At 48.5% G+C, this 20,944-nt stretch overlaps 1 protein-coding gene across 4 annotated transcripts in view; it reads right to left on the bottom strand.

Annotated features, from left to right (window-relative positions):
• The window catches only part of ARHGEF9 (Cdc42 guanine nucleotide exchange factor 9), a 248,261-nt gene that overhangs the window by 199,633 nt on the left and 27,684 nt on the right, over positions 1 to 20,944 (bottom strand). For all 4 annotated transcript variants that reach the window (XM_077307302.1, XM_077307301.1, XM_077307304.1 and 1 more), the window contains exons 2-3: positions 11,614 to 13,923; positions 1,028 to 1,175 (exon numbers count right to left, since the gene is read on the bottom strand). In XM_077307302.1, coding sequence (XP_077163417.1) covers positions 1,028 to 1,175; positions 11,614 to 13,851 — 2,386 coding nt within the window. In that variant the 5' untranslated portion in view covers positions 13,852 to 13,923. The remainder of the gene's footprint in view (positions 1 to 1,027; positions 1,176 to 11,613; positions 13,924 to 20,944) is intronic.

The raw sequence follows: 20,944 nt of genomic DNA, 5'->3' as shown, positions 1-20,944 counted from the left end.
TTGGTCACTGAATGAAAAATCGCCATTTAAAGTAGTGGAATTCGTCGTTATGCATACCTGCCTTTGTAGTGGAATCCAGTTGCGTTTTGTAGCGTTTCCCACAAGCTTCCGGTCTCAGCAGAAATCGCTAGAAAGGAAGCACTATTGCCAAGCTCGTCCCGCCCCTGGCCGTCAAGCAGCCAATGGGCAGCCGTTAGCATGCTCCCAAACAGCCCCTTTCCCTTTAAGAAAGGTTTTTTTTAATAAAAAACACACCCATAGCAACAAATCTGGGTAGATTCGTTGCAACGGAGAGACCCATCCAGCTGCCTGGTGTGTTTGAGCTGTCGTTTGATCGTTTGATCGTTGCCACGCTTCCTCCGAGTGAAACCCCCCCCCCTCTCGCGGGCCCGATTTTCGGCTGAATTAATGTGTAAAAAATAAAGGGACTTTATTTCAGCAAACGGGCTTTTCTGTGGTTTGTGCTTAGTGACTAAAGGGGAAGGACTGAAGCCAGGGAAGCCTCTAAACAGAAGCGTTTATCCCCGCTCGCTCGGAGAAAAAAAAATGGCGATCGCTTCGCCGGAAGATCAGAGAAGACAGCCAGGGGGAGGGACTTTGTAGAAACCGCAACAATGTTAACGCACAGGTCTTTTTCACTAGTGTTGCAGATTGGTTGCAGGAGTGTATCGCTTTCCGGAGGGTGAATCCACTTTTTGGGATTTCCCTTTAAGCGCTACAAGGAAGCGCTTTTTGCAGATTGGTTTCAGGTGTGTGGCAGATTGTCGGCGACGTCGTGCGTTATGGCAAATCAGTAGCGTTTTCAATTAGTAACCATTGTGCGATTTTGAAGGCGTGCAAAAAGCCCCTCAGTTTTCAAACTGGGCTCCTTGCTTTAACGGATCTCCTTTTCTCCTTTAAATGGTCACAAAGCCCCATTTCCAATGGCAAAAGGCCAACAAGAGGATGAAGGAGTAAGCCCCCTTCCTTCTCCTGCCCGGTCCTTCCACACTTTGTCTCTTTGGCCTCAGAGCAAAACACAACTTACCTGCGGTGCTCAGCAACAATTTCCTCTTCCAGCCCAGCTGATCCAGCCCCATCGGAGTACTCTGGGAAAGGGGCAGAGAGTGGCACCTGTCCAAGAGGAGTCTGAAAGGTGGAGTTTGAGGCGATGGGTGAAGAGGGTGAGAAAGCGGCTGGAAGAGAAGGGAAAGCAATGAGGGACATGATTCCTGGAGATTTTTCGCAAGTGTTAAGCACCCCAGAGCTGGTTCTCTGGCCAAGCCCCTCCAGGCAGCTGCTTGTGCAGCCACAACAAGGAAAGCACCAGAGGCTCAGCAACTTGACCGGCACCCATTCCCTCTGGGAACCAGAAGGCATCGGTGTGGACCCAGGAGAGAACTGTGCCTGGCTGAGGGGAAAAGCCACCTTGGACTGGCCCTGAAGAAATTAATCCAAGTGAATGAGAGACAGTTTCTTCATTACAGCAGGCAAGCAAGGAAAACATTTGTTGTTTAAAATCATCACACGTAGGGTGTAGGCTGCCCAGGGCTTTTTACCAACTGCTACAAAGTAAGTGCAGAATCAGTCTTCGATGCAGCTCCAGCCAAGAACCACGAGGAAAAGGCCTTTAGCCCCACCCTATCTTGGCCCACAAACCTCAGTGGAGGCCCCAGAGGCACCCCCACCTTCTGCCTGCCTCCCTTGAGCAGAACCTTCCTCCATGCCAACATCCAGGGGGGAAAACGTTGTTATTATGAAAGGAGGATGAGCGTTACATAATAGTGTATCTCCGTCAATTTGTACACAGCACTTTAAAGAATTGCCCGTGGGGGCTGTGCTGTTTTAATTTGGAAGGCAAACGTCCCAGCTTCATTTTCTTTTGTTGATGTCTTTTTCCTTGTTTCCGCACAACTTTGTTAGCAATCTCTTGCTATCTTGGCTTCCAAACGTTTGTGGAGATTGGAGGGGGGGGCGATATACAGAAATGAAATAATAATAAAAAGAAATGATTCTGGAATATTACTTGACTTTCCCGGGAACTGGCCATGGGGCCAGGCTGAGGTTGGTGGATTCTTTCCAAAACCAGCTTTTTCAAATCCCAGAAAATGAAAATTCTGATTTTTCACCCAGTGCCTGCAGAGGGCAGCCAAGGACTACAGTGAAGAACAACTGGGCTTTCAGGAAACCATGGGCCAGCCAAAGCTGCTACAGTAATTCCAGGGCTGGATCTGCATGAAGCTTTTATTCCAATCCCAGGTCGGTTCAGTCTCTGCCGTCTACACTGAATGCGATTTCCATTTTGATTTGTGACGATTTAAATTTTCCCTCTGCAACAAGCATGATCCAGAGTGACCCTACCTTTCCCCCACGATATCCTGGAGTGGATATAACGATATTTGAAAAATCGCCATGAGTAAAGGTGCAGCTCTCCACTTTTTCCCAAAGCTGCCTCTAGCCTCCAACACTGTAGTAAAGCCCAGATTGGCCAAGGTGTCAGTTCAAAGGCTTCCTCATTCCCAAGTTGCAAGGCTTCCCTTAAAGGGGAAGCCCTAACTTCTCTCTGCAGAAGCTCCAGAAGCCCTAACTTCTCTCAGCAGAGGTTTTCCTCTTGGATTTATTCTCCCTCCTCTGCTGTCTCCAATCCTCTCCCCCCCCCCCCCGAATTCAAGAAAAGAAAGAGACTCCTGCTATGCTAGGCTTCCCCCCCCCCTCTGAGCTTCCCTAATCACGTGCAGAACACTTTTCTGTTTCAATGGGGAGGGGGGGAATAGAGGAAGACCCAAGTTCAAATCGATCTGAATTCAGCAGGATCCACAATGGAATAAACAAAGTAAGTGCAGAATCAGCCCAGGTCTACCAAAAGGAATGGCCAAACCATTCACAATCTAGGACAGGGGTAGTCAAACTGCGGCCCTCCAGATGTCCATGGACTACAATTTCCAGAAGCCCCTGCCAGCATTAGCATGAATGGATCTCCCGAGCATTTTTACAGAGCAACAGTGTATGTGTGTAATGGGGCGGGGGCTAACCTGTCCGACCATGTAAATTTGTAACTGAAGCCAACCCCTTTGCCCCTAGAAAGTAACTGCGTCAGGAACAGTATGGGAGAGTCAGGAATAAACCGCTGGGCATTTATTATTCCCCCTTTTAAAACTGCCAGGAAGATCTATACATATATCTCCACATGTCCCCTCATGTGTACAGGTCCTGGGCTGATGCAACAGACCCTCCACCCTGCTCTTCGCACTGGATGACCGGAATTATCTGTTTCTTAGTCCTGCCCCTGGAATGCCGTATTTCTTCCTTGCAAAGCAGCATCCGGAATGAGGACTAGATGCCCCCTTCTGGGAAACCTCTTTGCTCATTCAGGGGAACGGGATGAAGCAGCCTGCCTTCCCATACAGGAGCAGCAGAGCTTCAGGAAACAAAAGGAGCACACCCATCCTTGGTATAATCGCTGTAACCAACCTGCTTTGTGGCTTTGTTGACATGATGTGCTCAAGTATTTCGACTCTCTATTACAGGGGTAGTCAAACTGCGGCCCTCCAGATGTCCATGGACTACAATTCCCAGGAGCCCCCTGCCAGCGAATGCTGGCAGGGGGCTCCTGGGAATTGTAGTCCATGGACATCTGGAGGGCCGCAGTTTGACTACCCCTGCTCTATTACAACAGAGGAGCATTGGGGGAGGGGGGGCAATCTGCAGGCCCAGCCAGATGGCCTGACTTTCTGGTTCAGGGGTCTCCAACACGCAGCCCCTAGGCACATTGGTGCTAGCTGAGGGTTTTCCTGGTGCCCACACTGTTTTAAGGAAGTGGGTGGAGTTAGACGGGGCTTTTGAGGAGTAAGGGGGAAATTGGGGTTTAATCAGATGTTAAGCAAAAGTCAAGTTGGGGCAAGACCATCCTCATGAAAATGTTTGGGTCTGAGCCCCCTCAACCTCCCCCCTCCCCCCCCGGTTTCTCTCTATCACTGATGCAGCAGGCAGTGTTCCTCTGGCAAACATCTTTGGGGGAAAATATTATCCTTCTTTAATCTATTGACAACTGTTCAAAATATATCCTGGCAGCTGCCATGTGTGGAAAATCTGGCTAGCTAAGCATAGCACCCTAGCGCTCATGCGCTGACTGAAGATGAGAAGAAAAAGAAGAAAAGTTGGTTCTTATATGCCGCTATTCTCTACACGAAGGAGGCTCAAAGGGGCTTCCAATCGCCTTCCCTTTCCTTTCCCACAACAGACATCCTGCGAGGGAGGTGAGGCTGAAAGAGCATGCCCTCTGTTTAATTAGCTGCAAAGACTGGGGAGCCGAAAACACAATTATCCCCTCCGTCCCCCAACCCAAATAAAAGATGAGCATTAGAAACACACAGGGCTGAACCACGGCCTGTAGGTGGGGCTGTGGGAGCCTCCTGTGAGTTCCTAGCTGCTTAACTCATTGCTCCGTAAGCATCAGCAGGTCTCTGGGGCACCTTAAGAAGGGGTGGGCAAAGGTCCCACAGAAATGACCGGTCCTTCTCCAAGTTATTCGGAGTAGCAGAAGGAATCACCTCCTTTCTTCTTAATCAGCCATAGCAACTTCTCTCCTCTTTCTCTTTCAGGTGGAGGAAGAAGCAGAACGTGCTTAAGTGCATGTGCTTGTTTCAGGTCTGGATGGGAGAAGGAAAATGCCAGCACTCAGTTCCAACCATCTCCTCTCCGTCAAGCATCCCCAACACGTGCCCCTCCATCAAGGTTCTTTTCCTAGCCAAACAAAGAGGAGGAGGAGGAGAGTTGGTTCTTATATGCTGCTTTTCTCTACCCAAAGGAATCTCAAAGCGGCTTCCCCTCCTCTCCCCTCAACAGACACCCTGTGAGGGAGGTGAGGCTGACAGAGCCCTGAGATTACTGAAGAAGAAGAAGAAGAAGAAGAAGAAGAAGAAGAAGAAGAAGAAGAAGAAGAAGAAGAAGAAGAAGAAGAAGAAGAAGAAGAAGGAGTTGGTTCTTATAAGCCGCTTTTCACTACCAGAAGGAGTCCCAAAATGGCTTCCATTCACCTCCCCTTTTCTCTCCCCACAACAGGGGTAGGTGGGGCTGAAAGAGCCCTGACATTACTGCTGCGTGAGAACAGCTCTATCAGGGCTGTGGCGAGCCCAAGGCCACCCACCTGGCTGCATTTGGAGAAGGAGCGGGGAATCAAACCCAGCTCACCAGATTAGAAATCCGAACTCCCAACCACTACACCAAGCTGGCTCTCTTCCTTCCTTACTAGAGAAAGGGCTGCTCAAATCTGGCAAACGACCAGACAACCATTTCCTTCTGAGGCCATGACAGGAACTGATGGTTTAGGGGCCATCCCTGGGAGACTGGGAAGCCTGTAGTGCCTGCAGAATTGGAGTTGGCCAAGAACCTCCTGTCCCGGCCACACCTTTGTTGTCCTTGTCAATCAAGACACCAACACAGGGTGACAATGTGGCCATGTCCCCCAAGTACACAGACCTCCTATTCCTTTGACTTTGCGTTGGCAGGTGCCCTAACCCCTTTGTTGGTCTTAAAGGTGCTACTGGACTTTGATATTATTGGGCCCAGATTCTGAAGACTGGAGTCAAGGGAGACAGGGGAGGCCAAGTCCCTGGCACTCTCCGTGAGAGTCCCCCAGGGGCTCCCCAGCTTTCCCCCTCTCTCTCTCCTGCCTTACTGGACTGGGAAACAAGCCCACTGTTGCCTCAAACTGCCCCCCCCTCCTGGGGCATGGCAGGGAGGTGTGGCCAGCTGCCGTCAATTCTGGCCTGGTCCCAGGGCTCCTTGAAATCCAGAAATTATTTCAGGGGCTCCACAGTCAAAAGGTGGGGAAAGGTTGACAGGAGCAGGGGGACATCTCAGTCTCCTCTTTGACTGGCCGAACACAACAGCTGAATTTGGCTCCCTGTGCTCAGCTAGGCCCAGAGAGCTAATGAGAAACTGCCTGGGTGCTGCTGTCACTGAGTCCCCAGCATTTATCTTTTCACCTCCTACACGGCAAACAGGCTTAACAGTTCTCTTCTGGAAAGAAAAGCATTGCAGAGACACGATGAGCATTCCCAGCAAAACCTGCCGTGACCTTGTCTGGGCAAGTTTCTCCGCGGCTTCCCTTGTTGTTACTGGAAATTCCTGAATTGCTCTCTTCCCTGCACAGCCGCTGCTGATCCAAGCCCCAAAATGGCTGCAGGTCCACAATTCCAAGAGGGATCCTGGGACCACTAAGAATCCCTCACTTGGATCTTTATAACTAACAGGTCTTCCTCTGCTGTGGCTACTTTCCTATTAGGGGAGGGGCCTTAGCTCAGTGGCAGGACATCTGCCTTGCGCCTAAAAGGTCCCAGGTTCAATTCCTGCCATTTCAAGTAGAATAAGAAGATTTGGTTTTATATCCTGCTTTTCACTGCCTGGAGGAGTCTCAAGGCAGCTTACAATCGCTTTCTGTGAGGGAGGTGAGGCTGAGAGAGCCCTGATATTCCTGCTCGGTCAGAACAGCATTATCAGGACTGTGATGAGCCCAAGGTCACCTAGCTGGTTGCATGTGAAGGAGGAGTGGTGAATCAAACCCAACTTGCCTTAACCACCAAACCACACTGGAAAAGACCTCTCTCTGCCAGAGAACCAGTCTGAGTTGTCAATATTAAGCAAAATGGAGGAGCCACCTTGGTATAAGACAGCCTCTTTTGGCCCTAGTGGTTCTCAAGGCAATTTTTAAACAACTCCCAAATAAAATTATTCAGATTTGAGAAAAATAAGTCTCCAAACCCACTGCACACAACAGCTGCACCAGAACAGCTAGAGCAGTGGTCCCCAACCTTTATGAGGCTGGGGACTGGCAGGGCATCGGGCCGCGCCCGCGAGCGCGGCCTGCACGGGTGCGGCCCGGCCCTGATTCCCTCTCCCCGCCCTCTCATAGTAAGAAGCTTCCCGGGCCGCAAGCTTGCGGCCTGGGAAGTTTTTTACTGCGGAGGGGGGGGGGCGGGGAGAGGGAGCCGCAGCCCGGCGCCATGGCCTTTGCGGCCCGGCACCGGGCCGCAGCCCGCAGGTTGGGGACCACTGAGCTAGAGCACAAATACCCCCAAAAAACTATGCACAACCAGCCACAAAATGGCACGAGACTGTTCTTCTGTGGATTCTTTTCCGTAATGAAAAGCATGCTTGTAAAGCTCGCCTTGAGCAGAGGCCCTGTATTTTTTCCTCTAAGGACAGTGGGATTTTTAATAGGAAGTAAAATGATTAAACAGCCCCCCACCCCACCTCAGTGCTGCTTTCCCCCTGCCAATTGACAGCCTGCTACTTGGCCAAACACACCACAAGCCTAATGCAAGACAAGGAGGCTGTGTTGGTCTTGGAGAGTGGAGGTCAAGTCATAAAAAGGTGCCAGAATCTCAGACCGATTCCACGTGGGGCCCTTCTGCCCAGAGTGCCTTGACGGCCCCTTCTCTGGCGGGCAACTACCAGCCTTTCTGATTCCACCCACCACTGGCACCCTGGGGAGTGACCTACGGCCAGCTTTCTGGTTCTCAAGATCTCTTATCCAGGCCTGAAAAATTAACTGGGGATTGTTATTTGTGTCTTTTGGCCTTAATGTTCCACTCGACCGAAATAGCAACCCAAAACAGCAAAGGATTCTGCATTCCGGAGGCTGGAAGAGTCAATAGGTTGCTCTTATCATCTCGACCTCTGCCCTCATCAGAGTTTTTTTTTTGGGGGGGGGGGGGGGCTTTCCTGTTGTCCGGCCTCAAATTGTTTTGCCTGAATAGACCTGTGTTTTTATAAGCCACAACAGAACAAAATAAACATGTTTTGTACCCATTTGATGCCTTTGCTCTGGAAGACCGTTCTGTGGCAGCCACGTGAGCAAATTATGAGGGAGGGTCCGAGACAGCTCCCAGCAAAGTCAGCGGAAGTCAGAGAGCACAAAGCAGAGCAGATTCCAGATTTACTGGGCTGCCTAGGGACTCCACGTTGGGAAACGGTGGTTTGGGAGTGGAGCCAAAGAAAGGACCTCAGCAGGGCCTAACAGCATCAATCTCGTCCTCCGAAGAGGCCATTTTCTCTAGGGCAACTGACTGAGCCTCTTGCCTGGAAATCAGTTGTAATTCCAACTGATTTGTTGGAGTTTGGCAGCCCTACGGCTCAGTTAGGGATATTTTAAGCATTTTCTGATTATTATTATTATTATTATTATTATTATTATTATTATTATTATTATTATTTGGATCTATAGCCCGCCACTCCCCTAAGGCTCGTGGCGGGTAACAGCATATAACCCCCCCCCCGATAAAAACCCCTAATACATAAAAACCATCCTAATACATAAACACATCAACCAACCCAACACGGCAACATTACCCAAGGAAGAGACCAGGGATAGCCTGAAGGGCTGCAGAAGAGGGGGGCCCGATCACACCAAGTGGCCCCGGCCTCAACCATAAGCCTGGTGGAAGAGCTCCGTTTTGCAGGCCCTGCGGAAAGCTGGATGAACAGAGAAGCTCAGAGCCTGCCTGACAAAAGGTGTTTTGGGCCATCAATGCAAGCCACACAATGATGTAATGCAGGGGTAGTCAAACTGCAGCCCTCCAGATGTCCTTGGACTACAATTCCCATAAGCCCATACCAGCGAACACAGGGGCTCATGGGAACTATAGTCCATGGACATCTGGAGGGCCGCAGTTTGACTATCACACTTCAGGTTTCAAGTGTGTGTGTGTTGTCGTGTTTTAATATAACGACCTCTTGGGAAGAAGTTCTGCGTTCCCTGCATTCTGCAGGGGCCTGATGACCCTGGAGGTCCCAACTCTATGACTCTGTGGTTATAAGAAGAATAGTAGCAGAGCAAAGAGCTGTCTGGATGCGAGACTTGGTCACCAATGAGCTAATTTTGTCCTTTCCTGGAAAGCATGCAAAAATGGCCCCTTCCCTGTGAAGTGGTACAGTCTATTGTGCTGCATCTTTTCCATATCTGCAGTTCAAAGACACCCAGTGGGGCACGGAATGCAGCCAGGGTAATCAAACTGCAGCTCTCCAGATGTCCATGGACTACAATTCCCAGAAGCCCCTGCCAGCAAATGCTGGCAGGGGCTTCTGGGAATTATAGTCCATGGACATCTGGAGGGCCGCAGTTTGACTACGCCTGGGCTAGAAGGTGCACCTGCCTCTACAGCACCCTGGACTGCCTCTTGGACCCCTTTGGAGGAGAACAGTCCACCTACCCTCCGACTTACCCCATGTCTATTCCTTGCAACGAGGGCTCCCGTCCTAATCTCCAGGCGGGGCCTGGAGATCTCTTGCTATTACAGTTGACTTGCAGATGACAGAAATTAGTTCCCCTGGAGAAAATGGCTGCTTTGCAGGGTGGGCTCTACAGCATTGTGCCCTGCAAAGCCCCCTCCCCAAACCTCTCTTTTCCCAGGCTCCACTTCCAAATTCTCCATGCCAGGAGGGGGGGGGCAAATGATGTCCATGGACATGCTGGCAGGGGCTCATGGGAATTGTAGTCCTTGGACATCTGGAGAGCCACAGTTTGTCTGCCCCAGCTGGGAACCCTGATTACACCCATGATGAGCACTCTCCCTTTTCAAAACTTCACCCTCCTGGCTCCGACCCAACTAACCAGAAATGTACCAATCCTAAAGTTGCAACATGCCGGTCACGTTACAAATTCTTAAAAACCTTCTGATACAGGGAAGAGAGGCAAGCCTAGTCAAAGGGAAGCTTGGAAGATGATGAAGAGAGACCTCTGCCAAACAGGAGACGTGAAGAGGCAGGGGACAGAGGGGGAAAACCCACCCACAGCAAGAATAGAAGAAAGCAAAGGTTGCAGGCTGCAGCCAAACTCTGGGCTCCCCTGGTTAGAGGCTACAAAGCATGCTGCATTTGGGAAAGAAAAGCTCACAGGGGTGTGACATTCCAGCCAGCATGCCCTCTGTTTAATTAGCTGCAAAGACTGGGGAGCAGGAAACACAATTATCCCCTCCGCCCCCCAACCCAAATAAAAGACAAGCATTAGAAACACACAGGGCTGAACCACAGATTGTGGCACGGCCTGTAGGTGGGGCTGTGGGAGCCTCCTGTGAGTTCCTAGCTGCTTAACTCATTGCTCCGTAAGCATCAGCAGGTCTCTGGGGCACCTTAAGAAGGGGTGGGCAAAGGTCCCACAGAAATGACCGGTCCTTCTCCAAGTTATTCGGAGTAGCCGAAGGAATCACCTCCTTTCTTCTTAATCTACCATAGCAACTTCTCTCCTCTTTCTCTTTCAGGTGGAGGAAGAAGCAGAACGTGCTTAAATGCATGTGCTTGTTTCAGGTCTGGATGGGAGAAGGAAAATGCCAGCACTCAGTTCCAACCATCTCTTCTCCGTCAAGCATCCCCAACACGTGCCCCTCCATCAAGGTTCTTTTCCTAGCCAAACAAAGAGGAGGAGGAGGAGGAGGACAAGGAGGAGAGTGGGTTCTTATATGCTGCTCTGTGAGAACAACTCTAACAGGACTGTGACTAGCCCAGGGTCACCTAGTTGGTTGCATATGGAGGCAAGGGGAATCAAACTCAAGTCGCCAGATTAGAAACTTCCGCTCTTAATCTCTGCACCAAGCAATCTGGATGCAGTTGTATAACTATAGTTATGTTGGGGTGTGCAGTGTTCTACCTCTGCACAGAACTCTATGTGTACATCAATAAAACACCATGATGAAAGAATCTGGATTCAATCATACATGAAATAACATAGCTGGCTGGCTGGCAGGCTGGCTATTTATTTATTTGTTTGCTTGCTTGCTTGCTTTTTATTTGTTTATTTGTTTTCCTAACTGCCACTCCTGGATCAGGCAGCTTATGACAGTTTACAATAAAACAAAGGAGAGACAGAATCTATCCAGTGGCTTAAGTAAGTATAAGGAGATAAAAAGTCTCTTATGTCATTTATTTATTTATGTCAACAACAATCCTCTACCCGCCACCTACAGGCCTCGGGAGAAGCATTTCTGGCCCTAGATGTTCATGGTATTCTGAGGAGGGACCCAAGACCTTCCACTGCCTGGCCACAATCAAATGCCAGTTGGAATAGCTCAGACCACACTTGGCCTTAAAGGTCAACACCAGAACCTTGAACTTCATCCAGAATGCAATTGGTAACCAATGCAGCTGCCTCAGCACTGGCTGGTTATGAGTGCTCCAAAATACCTCATGAGGACCCTAGCAGCTGCATTTTGCACCAGCCGTAACTTTCAGGTCAAGGACAAAGGGAAGCCCCCATGGAGCCAGTTGCTGAAGTCTTGCCTGGAAGTGACTGTTGCATGGATCACTGTAGCCAGGTGCTCCGGGGACAGATGGGGCGCTGGTAGCCTTGCTTTGTTTTTTCAGTGTTTTACCAACAGACAGAGAAATGTTTAGAACATTTGGGGGAGGAGCAGAGCAGCAGATACAAATGAACAGAAGTAGGAATTAAAAACTGAAGCTAACTGCACATGTCCCCATTCTGGAACTGATTTTACAATCCCCTTGGTTACACAAGAATTAAAGAGGAACAGAATTCAATATGAAACGTCTGCAGAATAATAAAGACATGGAGCACAGGAAATCCATCCATCCCTGCTAAAGAGACACTCAGAAGGCTGCTACACATCACTCACGTCTTACCTTTCCCCTCTCGAATTCATTGAAGGAGACAATGGTACACAGGCCCATCTGGAAAGAAGGGCAGACCTCCCTGTATTTAAGGCAAGGTTCCCTTTCAGGATTTTGTCTGGATGGGAAGGTTTCTCCATTGACTTCCACGGGGGGATCCTCTTGATCCAGTGCTTGGGAAGGATAGCTTAAAGGAGCCGGTATACAGGAACTGTAGAGCTCCTCTGTCATGCCACCCATGCTCTGTGTATCGGATGGAGCTGGACTAATGCTCTGAGAATCTAGGGGAGAACTTTCTACATCACAGGTATTTGTCAGTGCATTTTCTAAACCCTGACTGTCTAAAGGGTTACTGCTCAGCTGTTGGCTATCACTGGAAGCGTCCTCAGGGATCAGATTACCTGTTAGCATTGCCCCCAAGTCTGGATGGCCAACTGGAATAAACTCCTTGCCTGGACTACCTTGAGCAGGGCTATCCACATATTCATTATCTACTGGGGCCCTATAGTAGGTCCTTATCTCAGCTGCAGGATGGGCCAAATCCTGAGCTCCACCCATAGTACTAGTTAGAGGTCTAATATCCTCTGCAGCGGCACGTAGGCCCAAAGTTCTTCCATCCGTCTTACACGAAAGCTCTGACTCAGTCTCGCACCAGTTTTTGTAATCCAAAGGCGTGTTTTCCATATGTGTAGTGTTCAAGTTGGCTTTGCTTAAACCCTGACCCTTTAAGCAAGGTGCATCCAAGCCCTGGGTATGACTCGAAGTGTCATCCGAGCTGTCCATGTAATTACGTTCCCAAGAATTTGACCCCCAGGTTTCTCTCAAAGCAGTACCTACATCCCGATGATCTACTTGATGAAGAAGGGGGTCATCTATTGGCAAGAGATGCATAGCCAGACCGTGCACACCAAGAACTGCACAGCTGTCATCAGGAAATTCCGAGAAGGGGAAAGCAGACAGATTTGAGTCACAGGGCAGAAAGGAAGTTTCACTAAAGCTGCCGTTTCCACTACTGAAGAAAGAACTGGAGGCCTCAGAAACCTCTGCTTTTGCATTCCCTGGAGGCAGCTTTTTCTTTGCTGAGCTTTTTGAACCACTCTTGTCCCAGATGCCATAATCCGGGCACCTTCCAGTGGAGGAGAAAGCCCTGGCATCGTGATTTGCAATCACCAAGGGCTGCTGGCGGGAAGAGACCTCTCGCCTTTGATGTCCAGCATTGGAGTTTGGCCTTTGTTCTTCCTGCGAAAATGTTCTGGAAGAAGTCCGCCACTTCCTGGCTGCCTCAGCAACGCTGCTGAAAAACCGACGGACCCCACCAAAGTGAGTGCCTTTAGCCACGTTGTTTGGCCTTTTCGTCTGGGCCGCTTCCATCTCCTCCTCGCTTCTCAGATCAAAGTCTAAGTGAGAAGAGGAATTGTCCATTGCGTTCTCTGGCTCCTGAAAATTCGACTCAGTTCTTTCGTCTCGTTTTGAATTATCCTTGCTTGTTAACGAAAGCCCTTTCAGATAACTCCAGACGTCTGAACTCCTTCCCTTTCTGGTCTCTGGCACAGCGACTGTATGTCTCCTTTGAGTGTCTCTTGGTGCAGAAGTCTGAGGATTTTCAAACTCTGGGGCCAACCTCCTCTGAGTTGCCGGTTTGTGACAGTCACTGCTGGAATCTTCACCGTTTATTCCAATGTCAACGATCTGCAGCCACTTACTCTCATTGGCGTCCATATCTAGCACGCAGCTGTTTAGCTCCACATCATCAAATGAAGAATCCAGATCCTCAATGTAGCCTGCGTAGGAATGACGGAAAGGCCGTTGACTTTCGCTGAGCTTCTTAATTCTGTGATGTGCCTTCTGTTCATCTTCTTCTTGAGTTTCCTCAGTGATAGCACTGGCCTTGTTTTTGGAGACATTCTTGGACGTGCCAGATGATCGTAGCTTCTTGAATGATCTCACCCTGTCCATGAAGGACATCTTATGGTTTTGTTCTAAGATCTCCATGTTATCTCCAAAGAGGATCATAGACTGGGGCCTTTTGGTATTCATGGAGGTCCCTTTCTTTCGGCTAACCAAATTCCAGATCCGACTGCCCTTGCTCTTCTTTTTATGCGTAGGTCCATCCTCCTGATTGTTGCTATCACAGCCTCCGGGTTTCAGTTCTGCATTTCTTTCCTTTGAATGCGCCTGAAATATCTTGTTGGTGCATCCATTCGGAACTGGCCCAGAGCACGCAGGCTGATTGTGGCCTACAAATTCCATCCTTCCAATTGACAAATCCACCACCCGAATGTCATGACTCCATGGCTGTCAGTGGCCTCTTCTTCTGCACATCTTAAAAGAAAAGAGAAGAACATAATTCAGTTAGTTTATCCTGTTTCTGGAAACATATCCACACTCCTCTGACGTAAGGGAGGTACTTTAGCAATTTACTTCTACGGGACCCAAAACATATAATGTAATAACTTCCTATATGGATAGAGGAAAGAATGCTTTCAAATCCATTCCTTAAAGATCTTCTCTTTCCACTTGTAGTGCTGACTATGCACGTTTTTGAGGGGTGGGTAAGGAACTGGGTCGACCAAATCTGCTCCACCTTATGCTGTACATTAGACACAGTCTGTTGTAAAGCAGAAAATATGTTATTCTTGAACAATTCAGGCATTATAGGGAGCAGTTCCCTAGGAGCTCCCTAGCTAGAAGCCAAAAATGAGGCCAAACCCCAAATCCTGTCTGAAAAAGTAGTTTTGCAAATACATTTTTCAGTCTTAGCCGCACAGTTCTGTGCGAAGGAAGCACTAATCCACTACTGATTTCCTTCATACCATCTTGCTAGCAAGATCCCAAGCAGCATCAGAGATGGGAGTAAGAAAACATTTGGAGGGAACTTCCTTGATATAGTAGGACAGTCAGACAGCCTTGCTGTGTAGGTAATAGTGTGTGTGTGTGTGTGTGTGTGTGTGTGAGAGAGAGAGAGAGAGAGAGAGAGAGAGAGAGAGAGAGAGAGAATATATGCTTAAGAGGGATGTATCTGATTAAAGGCCTTTTGACTCTCAAAAGCTTGCACTCGAAAGCTCATGCCTTGAATAAATCTTTGTTGATCTTAAAGGTGCCCCTGGACCCTGATTTTATTATGCTACTTCAGACCAACACGGCCACCCATTTGAAGAGAGAGAGAGACGCAGAGAGAGGTGAACACAAAAGGAAGAATCCTCTGGAACAGGATGTTTTCATTTCATCAGAGAGAAAAAGATCCCCGTCCTCTTCCTCTCAACCAAGGGCAACAAGTTCTAGCAGGGCCAGAGCCCGGGTTGCACCCAAGAGCTTTGGCAGTATCCAGGGCCTCTGCACCAGCTGCATGCTGCAGAAGCCAATTCTCCAACCGTCCCCACCTAGAGGCAACTGTGCAGGCTGGAATTCATCACAAGGGGCGGGGTTGGGTCACCTTGCTTCTCCACCCAGCAGCCGATTGGCAGGGTTCCTGAACTTCCAGCTTCTGTGCTGCATTGTACTCAGGAATTAAACACAAGAAGAGGAAAGAGGAAGGATGTGATGGGTGAATCCTCTGGATTGCTTCACGCTAGATTTGCCAGGCTCCAGATTTTCTGGGACTGCAAAGGATATCCGGGTGGCAGTGATCAGTTCCCCCGGAGAAAATGGCAGCTCTGGAAGGTGGACTCTATGGCATTACGCACCAAAGAGATCCCCCTTCCTCCCCAAAGGCCACCCTCCTGAGTTTCCACTCTCTATGCTGGGCTTTCTCCACCAGGGTTTTGCAAAATTCTGGGCTTTCTTCATGGCCCTGGAAGAGTTTCCCAAAGGGGTGGGAGTTAAATCAATATTTTTACATACTATTTACATTTGTTAAATATGATGGTTGTTGACCCCCACCCTCCCCTCCCAAATGGCCAATGACATGGACACAGCTAGACTCCCCAACCCTATTCTGCACGATGGCACCACTTCTGGGGGTTCCTGAGACCTGAAGAATGTTTCAGGGGGTTCTCAATGCTAAAAAAAGGCGAGAAAGGCTGTTCTAGGTATTTCCCATCTCGGAACTGGCAACTCTGCTTCACATGGAATAGAGTCTTTTGACCAACCAGAAAGGAACAAGAAAGATCGCAATAAGGGTCGTTTCACATATCAGGTCGTGGGGGGGGGGGGGGGGGGACGGGGTTTTCTTCTGCCTGAGCGCTTCGCAAGGAGCTGTGAACTCTCACAGTGAACAGAGTCCTGCCCGACATACACATGCTCTCTTCCGTGCCAGCAATGTGTGGGTATCCATCCTGCAGCATGGACCCCTCGAGGCTTTTCCAGGCCACGGAGTCAGTACAACCAGGAAGTGACATCACATCCAGGCAACATCACATCCTGGAAATGAATTTGTGTACTCCCGGGAGAGAAGCAAAAGGCCCACAAGGAAGCTGTTTACAGAGGCCCCATCTCTGCACAACGCAGAAAACGCTGCTAAAAGCTGTACGGCTTTAAAACAACCTCCCTGTTAGGGAACACGTGTGATTTTCCTCTCTGCCACAACAGCTGACCTGTGGGAGTGTTTGAGAGTTTGTCAGCTTTTCACACAATTAACCAAGCCGAGTCTGCTCCCATTCCAGAAGTTTGGCAGAAGCCAGTTGCCCTTTTTCAGCTCGGCTCGCTGAGGTTACCGATCTCTTTGGAATAACAGATTCAGTTGGATGCACGTAGGGGCTGGCCAAAGGCTACAGGGTCTTGTTAATCGGTTCCAACTAACAAAACCTTGTTCTGTCAGTTGACCTGCACAGGGAATCCAAAACCCTCAATACTCTGCCATATGCACATTACAGACGGGGTTTGGTGCTGCCAGTAACATCACATTCTTTGTAAGCAACATTTAGGATCCAAGATGCAATATAACGCAAGCACTTAATTAACTATTTACATAGCAATCATCATTAGAAGGAACAGACTGCATTGCTCCTTTAGCCATGACTCTCCTGATCTTCTCTTACCTTCTATGATCTATACCAGGGGTAGTCAAACTGCGGCCCTCCAGATGTCCATGGACTACAATTCCCAGCGAATGCTGGCAGGGGGCTCTTGGGAATTGTAGTCCATGGACATCTGGAGGGCCGCAGTTTGACTACCCCTGATCTATACCATGGTAATTGTAGTCCATGGAAGAGCCACAGGTTGGCCACACCTGCTCTATGCAATGCTAAGTACCACCTACTTCAAGTCATAGCATACTTGCAAGTGGCAAACAGCACTGTCTACATAGCATTTCAGAAAGAAAAGAGGGTTTTCCTCCCTTGCATGCTTCATGGGATTATATTATGGGCTGGGTCCAGGGAAAGAGGTGACAAGTTTGCTGTGGCCTACAAGAGACAATGTGTGGGCCCTAATCCTTACGGGAGGTAAATAACCACAAGCTTACAGGTGAGCTACACCCATCTGATTTTTCTGGGTCCCCAAATTCTGACAGCCTGTCAGTTATCTGGACCTACCAGAGTTGCTTCATGCCAAGAAGGACTATTATTATTATTATTATTATTATTATTATTATTATTATTATTATTATTATTATTATTATTATTATCTTTCTATTTATTGTCCACCACTCCCTTACGGCTCGTGGCGGGTTACAACATTTTAAAAACTCCAATAAAATCCATTAAAATCCCTCAACAACAATTACAATATAACATTATCGGTTAGCAAGCTATTGGTCCCTCGAGCCCAGCACTGTCTGCTGTGATGGTTTTTACTAGGACTGTGGCATGAGATTCTCTCAAGAGCAGAACTTTGGCTGCTCCATCTACAAGGCATGCTGTGTACTTCTCAATTATGACCCTGTTTCCAGGGAGCTCTTAGGAGATCATCGCTTCCAAATGGCCCCCAAGCCCCTGCTCCTACTACGACTGCTACCAGTCTACCTGACCCACTGGTCCCAGTAAGAGTTGAGCTGAGGCTCTTTTGCAGCTCCATCATTCTCTAATTAAGAGCCTCTTGTGGCGCAGAGTGGTAAGGCAGCCGTCTGAAAGCTTTGCCTATGAGGCTGGGAGTTCAATCCCAGCAGCCGGCTCAAGGTTGACTCAGCCTTCCATCCTTCCAAGGTCGGTAAAATGAGGACCCAGCTTGCTTGCTGGGGGGTAAACGGTAATGACTGGGGAAGGCACTAGCAAAAAACCACCCCGTATTGAGTCTGCCATGAAAACGCTAGAGGGCGTCACCCCAAGGGTCAGGCATGACTCGGTGCTTGCACAGGGGATACCTTTACCTTTACCTTTTACATACTCTAATGTTACTGCTGTGATCATGTTAAGGTTATTGTTGCTATACTGTTATTGCTGTTATCACCTGTTGTTACCATAGGTTATCTGTATCCTTTTCCTGTTTCCTCTAAACCGCCCTGAGCCTCCAGGGCGGATGGTATATAAATATAAATAAATAAAAAGGAAATAAATAAATAGAATGGTAGAGCTGGAAGGTGTTCCCACAGGATCAACCAGACATGCCTTCTTTTTCCAGCATGCCACCCCACACAGTCTTCACTACTTACACCTTGTCTACGCTACATGTATTTTCCCACCAGCCTCCCAGTTAATTAAAAGGTGCTTGCTCTCTTGCTCTGTTTGTGTAGGTGTGTGGGCGCGCGTGCGTGCATGCAGCAAAGTCACCTGCAATTTAAGAGATCCATCTTTTAAATGGATCATTGACCATCATGGAAGACTATGAAACGTGACTATGAAATGACCAAAATTTGACTCTGGATCCTGGAGACAGAAGTTCCTATTCTGCTCTTCTGCTCTAAAATATAAAAACAACAGACTGCCTCGCTTGGTTCACTGTTGTCTTGAAGGAGGGAGAGTGTAAAATGAGGCATACAATTCTGACGTCCCAAAGGCACCAGAAGCAAAGGGATTTCTTCCTGGGCTTCTTCCACATCCTTATCTGTTCCTTTCCAGAAAGGAAACAGGCTGGGAGGGGAGAGGGGAAACTGGGGGACACACTTGCGATCTTGAGAGAAGCATTCTGTATTTCAGACATTTTTAAAATCAAGAACACACAACTTCCTCCTGCTCAGGAAAGAAGAAAGCAAGCCACCCACCCTCACCTGTATTTCCATTACTATATATAGCCACGAAAAAATAGGGGGATACAGATGCTTGGTCATCTAGAATCATAGAATCGTAGAGTTGGAAGGGACCTCCTGGGTCATCTAGTCCCACCCCCTGCACTATGCAAGACACTCACAACCCTCTCGCTCACCCACTGTCACCTGCCACCCCCTTGAACCTACACAAAATCAGCAGTCAGAGGGCTATCTAGCCTCTGTTTAAAAATTTCCAAAGATGGAGAACCCACCACCTCCCGAGGTAGCCTACCAAGCAAATTGCCACAGGCTTGAATTTTATTTCCTTTGTACTTCTTTAGACCCTTAAGAACCAGCATGACGGAGCAGGATAAGCAATGGCGACCTCACACAGAAAACTGTTCAAATCCCAACTAAACTCAAGCAAGGTGTTCTGACTCTGCCTAATTTATTTGACAACGCAACACTGGGAAGGGGACGAAATACGACACACAGCATCTGTGCATGTGTGCACGCTCAAACTTCAAGATGTACTCTGCTTAATCCATTGGTGAAAACATCCCAGAGCAACTTCTTGCACAAACAAAAACCTGAAGTAAACAGCTAAACGGCTGTTAAAATAAAACCCTAATTAAAAGCTTGAGTAAAAGAAAGAGGTGCTTTGACTTGACAACTGGAAGAAGGTAAATTGGGCACTTGTCAACCCTGCAGGTAGAGACCATTGCCAGGGTGTGGTGCCACCACAAGAAGTGCCCTGTCTCTCATCGCCTCCCGCCTCGACTGTGAAGGTGGGGAGCAGGCAGCATGGCAGAATGGAGGCTCCGGCTTCAGGCAGAAAGCAAGTCCTTTCAAATGCTTCCCCATAATAAGAACCCTCCGCAAACAGAGTCCTTGGCTAGTGATACTCCACCTGCAATGGGATGGTCCACAACCTCCAAACTTTATCGTCTGATTCTGCTGCAAATATCGTCCAAGTGCCAGGGGGAATCTATCGGAAAGGATTTTTCAAGGCTTAAAAACTCAGAGACTCCAGCTAGGAGGAACCCCAAGGGCCTGACTGGACATGGGGCAGCTTCGGGGTAGTCAAACTGCGGCCCTCCAGATGTCCATGGACTACAATTCCCAGGAGCCCCTGCCAGCGAAAGCGAAATTGTAGTCCATGGACATCTGGAGGGCCGCAGTTTGACTACCCCTGCTTTGGACAACCTGGAACAAAAGAACAAAATTTGAGTCCAAAGGCACCTTTAAGACCAACAAAGTTTTATTCAAGCTGTGAGATTTTGTGTGCAGGCCCACTCCCTCAGGCAATGGAACCGGGATCATAAATGTACAGATATAAGGAGAGAGTAAAATAGAGTGAAATAGTAGTCAATTAGTAAACGGCATCACAACAAGTATGATAATGAAGACTGTATAGTTCCTGGCTAGAATAGCAAAACCAGTCTTTTGGGTTCAATTGTTATTCACAAATACATGGGGGTTATAAAAATGTTAAGGTTAGTGATTAATGGCAGACACTTTCCCAGTTGCGGAAAGAAGTAATTAAAAGAGACTTGCTGCTAGTCCCATCCATCTCCACCCAAGCGTGCAAGCATCCCCACAAGCCGTGTTCAGTTCTTTATCCTGTCCTGAGACCAGAGAGTTAGAGTTTAAATTACACTACATCCATACTTACATCACACCACAGTCCCATTGTCCCAAATAAAATGAAGCAGTGCTTGTAAGGAATACAGATATAAGAGTTGAATGAGAACAAAAGGGGTCTCGATGCTACGACCATAGGCTGTGTGAGCAGGGGGCAGGGAGGAGCAGGGAGCCAAATAAGCCAGAGGAAAAAATGAGGTGGCCGCCAACATCTGCTAAAAAGATCTGTGGACTCACAGCAAGCCCTCTTAAGACATTCCGGTGCTGATTCCCTGAAGGAAATGAACGACCGCTGCAGGAAGAAGCCCTGTATAAAGGGGGGGGGGGCACCGCAGCAGGAAAACATACTGCAGTGGAAGTTTCAAATTCCTTCATTAGGCAAAAAAGACAATTTGGATGAGATCAAAGAGCACAATACTGTGCTTGAACTCAAGGGAGGCCAACCAGTTAGGGCTTGCCCTGGCCTGGGAAAATTCACACAAGGACAATACCTGGCTGCCAAAAGGTACCATCCGAAATGCACACAAACTATGGGCCAGCTTTGGAAAGATTTTAACATGGCCTCAATGCCTCTAAATGTGCAGCATGCTCCACCTCCTCGACAGAGGAATTATCTGCCGAGAAGAAAAACTGAAGTAC

This window comes from Paroedura picta, chromosome 13, assembly GCF_049243985.1.
Source record: "Paroedura picta isolate Pp20150507F chromosome 13, Ppicta_v3.0, whole genome shotgun sequence".
Taxonomy (NCBI): domain Eukaryota; kingdom Metazoa; phylum Chordata; class Lepidosauria; order Squamata; family Gekkonidae; genus Paroedura; species Paroedura picta.
Note: the sequence above shows the minus strand (reverse complement) of the source record. Positions and strands in the feature narration are given on the sequence as shown.